General features: G+C 37.1%; 1 protein-coding gene across 9 annotated transcripts in view; it reads right to left on the bottom strand.

Moving 5' to 3' along the window:
- Positions 1-8,889, bottom strand: part of LOC108754485 (phosphatase and actin regulator 2) — a 302,039-nt gene that overhangs the window by 14,493 nt on the left and 278,657 nt on the right. For 8 of the 9 annotated variants that reach the window (XM_018496802.1, XM_018496805.1, XM_018496804.1 and 5 more), the window contains 2 exons: positions 3,341-3,571; positions 232-453 (listed from right to left, as the gene is read on the bottom strand). In XM_018496802.1, the coding sequence (XP_018352304.1) occupies positions 232-453; positions 3,341-3,571 (453 nt within the window). The remainder of the gene's footprint in view (positions 1-231; positions 454-3,340; positions 3,572-8,889) is intronic. The other variant, XM_018496803.1, reaches the window with a different exon arrangement.

Below are 8,889 nucleotides of genomic sequence, written 5' to 3'. Positions count from 1 at the left end.
ATATATATATATATATATATAGCGATATTAAAAATCAAACTAACAGAAGACAAGAGCACACGTTGTTGCTTATACAGAACACTACTGATTTATCGGTCATCTTAGAATCGTGCCAACGACAGGAGACTCAAATAAGCGATGAAGAGGTTCTGTCATGTGATTAATTGCTCCAATTAATTGCTCCAATACTCTTCTCTTCCGCGGCATTAATGTTTCATTACGGACACTTACCCTCGTCCTCGCAGTCCGAGAGCGGTATTTGCCGTTGTCTCGCTAACAAAGTAGGACTCGGAGAGCTGAACATGGGCGGGGGTGGTATAGGGCCGATTTCGCTCAACGGTATCGGCGGCTCTGGGAGCTCCGACAGCATCAGGGTATTCTGAGGTGGTAACGGGTAACACCTCTCGATTACCTGCTGATTGTCGGCGCTCTGATCCAGCACCCCCTTGTCCACTGAAAACAGAAAAAAAATGCGGCTTGTAATATTACATCGAGATAATTGTACATCAAGATTCACACTATTCTGCTAATTAATTTTTATTATTCCGTTCTACCGTTCAACCTTTCTTCTCAACGTCGACGTCTCTAAATTCAATCGCAAAATTAAGACGTTTTTATTGTCTATACATGGAAAGAACAAATACTTCTGCTGAAGTATTTATATAAAAATTTAGTTAGACATACATTTGAAAATAATTTTTTGTTGGACCATCAAAATAATTAATTATAACGCTCAAAACTTGAATGTCAAAAATTTTTTACAACATTAATTAACAAAGTTATTTTCAGATTTATATATCTATCTCTAAATTTTTAGATGCTCTATCAAAAATATTATTTTCGCATAGCATTAAAATGGAGGAGATACAATGATAGATTATTTTCATTAAATTGTTTAAAAACTGTCGCATCAAATGCGATCGAAAGGGGCGCGCGTTCCGATCTAATAAAGTTACATCAAAGTCAGTTGTTGCAAGAAACGTGAGCCACCGTTTCATGCACCGTGATTCATCGCGATGCGGGAGCAACAATATCTTGGCAAACGCGAACGAATGCCACGCGCTTATGCTCGTTGCAGCTGCTAGATGAGAGACTTGCGAAACACAGTTTGCGGGTTTCGCCGAATTTGTTTATTATTAAATCCCGTTATATACCGTCGTGTACGGAACACCGGGCGGAATTTTTAATTTGGCGCTACCACTTTCCGTTGTATCCTTTTTTTTTCTTTTTTAGAATTTTCATTTCATAAAGACTCACGTATTTTTCATGAATAACGACCCGTCGTTATACCCACGGCCAGTATCGGCTGGAATGTTAAACAAGTCGGTGGATGCGCGCACTCGCGCTGCTGGCCATTTGATAATGTCGCGCACCTAAATTCTGACACAAAAGGACGAAGTTCCAGGCGGTTACCAGGCGAGATACTTCGGCTACCAAGCATTCCCCGAGGATCGTCCGGTCGCCGTTTGATCACCAACACATATTTGATTCTAGCCCGGTCGAAATTTATCGCGAAAATTTTTGGCAACGTACGGACCGCGTTATCACGTGAGTTTGCACTGTGCGTGGGAGTGCGATTAATCTCAAACTTATTTGAATATATATACGTATATATATTAGGTTAAGTAAAAAGTCATCGCGTTTTTTTAAAAGACATCTATCAGTAAAAACCGCAATTACTTTCTTACCAACAATATAAATATATCTTGATAGAGTAAAGTTTCAGCTTTAAAAATCTCTTTTTTAAATTATACGATACGACAATTTTTAATGGAGTTATGAGCAATTAAAGTCAAAATAATTCTTTTATTTAATCCGCGATAACTCAGTAATCAAAAGTCGTAGGAATATTAAAAAAAAACGATTTTGTAGGGAAAGTATCAAGCTTTCACGATAGGTAATCGAAAATTTTCTCAAATTCGTTTTGGACACGTTACAAATCCACAAAGTGAGAAGAAAATTTTTCGTCTTTTTCAGCTCGTAGTTTTTGGTATGTAAAAATTATCAAACTCGTATAAACTTAAAAAATGTGATAAGCTTTTAAAAGTAGAGATTTCAAGCTTTAAAACCCTTTTTTTAAATTTGAATTTCATTCATTATTGACGAAGATATTGTATATACAACCTTGAGCTAAAAAATACGCGATGACTTTTTACTCAACCTAATATTTTCTGAGCACGTACGCTATTATCAGTTTTTATTGGATATGTGATGCTAAGCAGCGTTATTCTGATCTCTCCTTAGAAATTTTCCTCGGAATTTTATTTCTTTGAAAAAGAATTCAATTATCTCCTATTTGAAAAAAATGTAAAGATGAAAAAGAATGAAACTGCTTAAACAGTTAAAATATTAAAGTCAGGTTTTACTTGATGTTGTATTCTCTAAAGTGTATGATACGTAGGAGTTTAATTAAACAGTCGTTAATAAAAGTTTTAATATGAACGATCACCCACGATGGAATGTAAAGGTCGGGAAATTTCGCGTTTGTATTTCAATGCTATTGCAACTAGTTCGAGACTGTAATAATTTTATAATAAAAGATAGATATAACTCTCGTACACATTTAAGCTCATCTGTTCTCTTTTAGTTTCTCAGTTTCCAAAACGTATTAAAAATATGTAAATAACATTGCACCGTCAAAGCGGCAACTAAATTTAATAAAGAAACTTCCTACACCCGTGTTCATTCCATATAATTGTATTTATGTGCACGAATTCGCGGCAATTCATCGTTCTTTGTCGAATACGAATCGGCACGTAAAAGAATGCTATAAATTGATGATCTTCAAGAGAGATAATTCTTATTTGAAAATTTCTATGAGCTGCATAATGATAGTCGCATAAAGAAATTCAAGTTTATGCATTTATGGATCTTTTATATGTAATCCTTGAGAAAATGCGAGAAAATGTTTAAAATGTTTATAGACATATAAATCAGAATTATAAACATAAAGGAAAAAATTGTTTATAAATTGTTATAGTTTTTGTGTTAAATTAACACAAAAATTTGAGTGGACTGAAATTTTTGGGATCATTTGTGTAAAATTTAACACAAATTTTTCAAGCGTGTAGTATTATTTCCCCTATTAGGAGACTTCTTAGAAAATCAGACATATTTTAGTACAATATTTTTAGTAAGGATTTTTTAGTAATAACTTCCCCTCCTTCTCTTTATTCACCAAAATATTCTCCATTATCCCACTCTTCGTCGCAAAATCGTTTATTCCGATTGATGTACACTTCAATCGATTTCGTCGAACTTTTCTCTGAGCGATGACGCGACACGCGACACGCGGAGGATTCAAGTAGCAGAACTCATGCCGGCTCACGAGTGTACTCACTGTCGAACAAGATCAGCCTCCTGGCTACCACCCTGGCGTCGAGGGTGTTCGGCCTGTTTGGCTTTTGCTGGTCCCCGGCATCCGGAGCCGGGCCCGGGACCGGCATCGCCAAGACGGTCGTGGCCGAGCCCAAATTGGCGGGCTGCGGCTCGCCGCCGCCGCCGCCGCCGTCGCCGCCGCTCGGCGATATCGCGCCATTTGCGTTCTGTTCAGTCTTTTCCTTCTTCGGCTCTGCAACAGAAAAAAAAGTTCGACACCGGTCAGAACCGTGGCGAGATATGTGCGTCGTCAGAGTGGCGGATTAGAGGCTGACCGTCTCGCCGAAATCTGGCTCGCCGATTTTCACAAGTCGGACGACGACGCGCTCGCTCAGAGAAAAGTCCCATCGTATCGTCCGCAAATAAAATTACGGATATCACTTGTTGTCCAATTACTTCACCGCGAAACGTTGCGGTTACTCTTTAGTGGTAGTTTTCGATCAATATATATTCGCCGAGATGACTTTATCGGCTTACTCTCACTGCACACCGCGGTTGCATAGATTGGACAACGTAATCCGTTAAGTCACTCCTTGATCGAAGGCGACGTTGCGGGTATATTTAAATCGCTTGCAAAAGCGGGCACGCTTGTTTACGTAACGTATAGTAATATTCGAATAATATTATCCTATTATATTTTACAATTATGAAAATTTATTAGAAATTTAATGGCAAAAGCCGGTTAAAAAACATTTTATTGAGCATTTCTCGATTTTCACTTACGATTGAATAATAATTGTTTATAGTTCTATAAAAAAATATATATATATTGTATTATATATATATAATTAGCATCGAAAATGATTATAAATTATAGTTAAATTATGACCGGTAATTGCAATCATTTTTCTTTCAGTGTGTAGTGTTTGCATGACTGAGAAAAAAAACTGGGTCACAGCAAAAACTTGCCGATGCCGTTTTTCAGTCGGGCACAGAGGCTCTCAAATTACGTTTGTCTTCGTCCGCGATAACGGACACTCCGTTGACTGGTTGTCGACGAAAATTTGTCCTGTATTGCGCGAATTGGACATACGCGCCGCGATGGCATCGCGATGGCATTCGCTACGAAAAAAGATATGTCGATTTCGAGGACGAACACATCGTATACGAAGTGGAACAAAAAGCTTCTCTCGTCCACGTTTATTGACTGCTGACCGTCGATTTCGGAAATCCGTTGTGGATTGGAGAGAAGTTGACACATTCTCGATTCGGCGACGATTAAACGCAGCGCAAAGTCCTTAAAAATTCTCTTTGTATATCGGCGTTATATCCGTATCAATAAATCAATCGGCAATTTTTGAGAGTTGTAGACGGAGCATTTTTCTGGCGTTAATGATGTACTATACATCTTTTCCTGCGGCTAAATCCATTATATCTCTTATTACATCGTGAATTATAAATTAAGGATGTACATGTCACATCTAGAAACAATATCAAATATAAAAATGTCATAGATTGTTATACTATTATGCCCGAGTATTTATAAACTTTGAGTACTTCTCTTATTTACTATTGTGAACTTAATCTCCAGTATTAAAAAATTTTAAATTTATTAATATAGCGCATTCAATTGCTTATTGTTTGCATACTTCCAGTAAAAAAAGTTATTCAAAAAACAATTTTAAGGAGCTAACATTACACTAGTCCCCCAACTTTGAGTAAATTAGATTGAAAAGGGTTTAATCAATAGATTTTTGTTTGCACGCTTCGAACAAGACTTTTCCTTCGCACACCTTAAATTAAAAAAGTATTAACAAATAAATGTTGAGGAGGCTAACTTCACATAAAGTATATTTTCGAATTCAAAACGAGTTTGAAATACCAATTTCAGCAATTATGAAAAATCGCGAATAAAAATGTTAACAAGATGATGAAGTAGTTATAGCTTGTTTTTTTTTTTCGCTAAATTCTGTACTAGATAAAACTTATTATCGAGAATTTCCAATAAAAAATAACTTTACTGGAGAATATATATATTAATATATTGTACTTAATTCTTTCATAAGTTTCTCTTCATAAAATGTATCTTTACTTTATGTAGATACAGCTTAGTTTTCGCAAGAAAAAACGTAATGTTTAAATTGCAATTTCATAAAATTTAATAACGAACAAACATCATCGGGATAGAAAATATCGAAATAGATGAAGCACATCACGTCAATATACACATCATACTCGTAGATGCTCGTTTTTATCAACGTAGTTTAATTTTTATCTCCATTCAACTAATTCTTCATTTTTTCCTAGTTCTAAAAATGAGAAAATAAATGAAGAGTAAGTTGAATCGAAATTAAAGTTAATCTATACTGATAGGAACGGGCACACACACACATAAATGCTGGTATCAAAGAGATAAAATAAATCCGCAAATTGAGAGTGTCATACTCAAAGGATGAGAATAGCGACAATACTGTTTGATGACAAAAATGAAATGCTATTCCAAATATATCTATCGCCGAATATATATATGTATATGTATGTATATATATATATATATATAGAGAGAGAGAGAGAGAGAGAGAGACGCAAAAATATGAGCAATTTACATAAATTGAATTACGAATGTGTACGTTAATGCTGAATTTAAGATCAAACGTTAATATCTACAATTGAAATTGACAACATTTTCCGTTCGCTCTCGCTTCAAACAAAATTAAAGCGGTACGCTCAATATTCCTATAAAAATATGCGCAATTCCTCTTCATGTTTAGTGGCTCTTTTACACCACAAAGGCTAAATAACTGGATGTCAGAGAGCGAAGGTGAGTTACTACGGGTCGATAAATATTAAGGTGCGGGTGTCGCAAATACTGCATAAAAAAAAAGAGGAAGAGGACAATTGCGGGAGAATACAGACGAGAAATTGTCCTGTTTCAATTCCTAAAAGAATACGCCTTGTGCTCACAATAAAAACTCGATCCGATTTTCATCTGTTCCGAAAGTTCCATCGATGTCGCGTTTTAGGAGAAAAGATAAAAAGAAACGGCAAAGACACGCGCTCTCCAAAAAATAATTGTTGTACTACTTAGAGATGAGAAATTGCCTGGTCCCAATTCCAGGTCAGAAAGAATACGCCTCGTACCCGTTCGTTCGCGCGATAAAGATTGATTCGATTTTGCCGAGTTTTACACGTTCTGGAAGCTCCACTGACGTGTTTTGGGAGGTCGCCAAAGGAACCTCGAAGGCACGAATAGGCATCTTTCGGCACGTTACTAATAACATCAACAATGTATAGCATACTACAGAAGCGAGCAATTCTGCAGTTCGTCTACTATGGAGCTTTTAACATTTGATCCCTGTTTTTATTCAATCTGGAAATAAGAGTTCCTGTAAAATAACAGACCTTAAATGTTGAAAAAATTCGACGTTTTAGATTTAGTAATTATAATAATTATGTATATACTTTATTTTCTATTGTATTCAGAGAAAAAATATAATGATAGCATCAAATTAATATAGGTACACACACACACACACATGTTGAATAAACTATTTTATGTAATTGTAGTAATTATAAGACATAATGGTGGCAATTATATAAATGACAATTATGTAAGTATATAATTGTACATATTTTATATTACGTAGAATTAATGTACATAATATAAAATATATACAATTGTTACTTACATATAGTTAACATTACTCTTTTTCTCTGAATGTGATATGCAATATAAGATAAATATAATCATATAATTGTCTAAGAATTTAACTCTTTCACCATTGACTTAATTTTTAATCTTTTAATTAGCATTTTAAAAATTACATCTGTCGAATTTTTGAAAGCTTCCAGGATGAAGAAATCATTAAGTTGAATCACGTTCCATAGGCTTTTCGAAGTAACGCGACAGAGATACCAGATTTTCATTTAACCGCGAATGCAATGTCGCAGCTCACGTTTGCGCAATTTAGATCGCGGGGCTGATTAAGCGGCGCAACGAATTCCGCGCAATTAGTCCACGCGTGCCTATTCACTTACTTCGCCAGTTGAGATGGACGATACGACCCATGAGTGATTAATGTGGCTGCGACTTGTGGTTTCAGATTTCGCGTAATGTCGGGGACGCGTCGACTAATCGCCACAACGAATTTCTCAATTAGTCTGTCGAGCGTCCCGCGCTGTCATACGTCGCCACCGCGTTACTTGAGATCACGAATAACACGACACATCGGTAACTAATGTTCTCGACTCGACGCGATTTAATCAAGCTCAAGTTCTTCAAATGCCTTCTTCCTCTCGACGCGTCGCGAAGCTCACGAGAGACTGATCGCGAGTTGGAAGCTGCTGGGCCCACGCACACGGACGAAAATAGATGAATGACTTTGCCGCAGAGTGGCACGCAACGCCACGACCTTCCATCTACTGTCACCGCAGGCTATTCTGCGCTTGATATACAACCGTGTATATTTTCGAACGATCGACATTCCGCGCGTTACTATCGTCTCTTCTGAATTGAAAGCAATTGAAGTTCCACGAATTTTCCATGAGGTTTGGCCTGCAGTTGCGAGAAAAAACTCTGGTGAACGTCGAGTAAATTCTTCTTCTTCTTCTTCTTCTTCTTCTTCTTCTTCTTCTTCATCCTTAAATGGATACCCAATCCAACTATAAAGAGTCACTTGCTGTAACATTTTATAGTTGACTTAACCTGGCCTTTAGGTCAGATGACAATACCATGCTGCTTGTTAGACCAAAATCCAGACATTAGCTTTCCCAGAGACGTTGGGTAAACCATACACAAAGAAAGGATTGTCGCGATTTCAAGATAATGTACAGTCTCAATTTTTTTCATCTTTTTTATTATAATCTACCCTCCTGAATGACCATTGACTGCGTTTGCACCGAAAGACCTATGCGCCGCTTGACCTAAACCAAGAAAAGTCTAATTATTATAATCGCTAATTATTACATTATACACCATAAGCGGCCTAAAGTATTTTCGCGGTCTCAGCGCTGTTAATCGATCGCGCCTTTAGGGATTATGCCTTAGGAGAAAATTAGTAAGCCTTTAGGTTAGATCACCACAATTGAAACCTGACCTAAAGGCCAGGTTAAGTCAACTATGAAATGTTTACAGCAAGTGGCTTAAATAATTAATTAAAGGTCGAATTTGGGATATAAGCTGTGACCTAAATGCACGGTGTAAACCTATCCAATACGTTTCCAGAATCTTGGATGGTGAGTGTGCGAAAGAGTCGAAATAGTGATGCTTAATGGTGGTGAAAGCGTGCAAATGTGATGCGTAATTGTGTGCTTGTAATTATTATTGTTCTTGTGCCCGTAAATGTATTACTTGCTGTCCGCAGTGCAGTGAGCTCGAGTACGTGAGTTCGCTGAGTCCAAAAGGTTGTGCGGTGCTTCTCTCCCTGCAGGGGTGTAACCCGATCGGTTACCCTTGCCTCGAGGTAGCCAACACGAAATGACGGGCGAATTACCGCGTGAGAGAGCACTTCTCTGCCAAGTGCACGCACACGAAAGTGCATCGAAGTTTAACCGTGTGTATCGATATATATA

This window comes from Trachymyrmex septentrionalis, unplaced genomic scaffold (genome assembly GCF_001594115.1).
Source record: "Trachymyrmex septentrionalis isolate Tsep2-gDNA-1 unplaced genomic scaffold, Tsep1.0 scaffold8, whole genome shotgun sequence".
Taxonomy (NCBI): Eukaryota; Metazoa; Arthropoda; class Insecta; order Hymenoptera; family Formicidae; genus Trachymyrmex; species Trachymyrmex septentrionalis.
The sequence above is the reverse complement of the archived record's forward strand: the minus strand, read 5'-3'. Positions and strand labels throughout refer to the sequence as shown.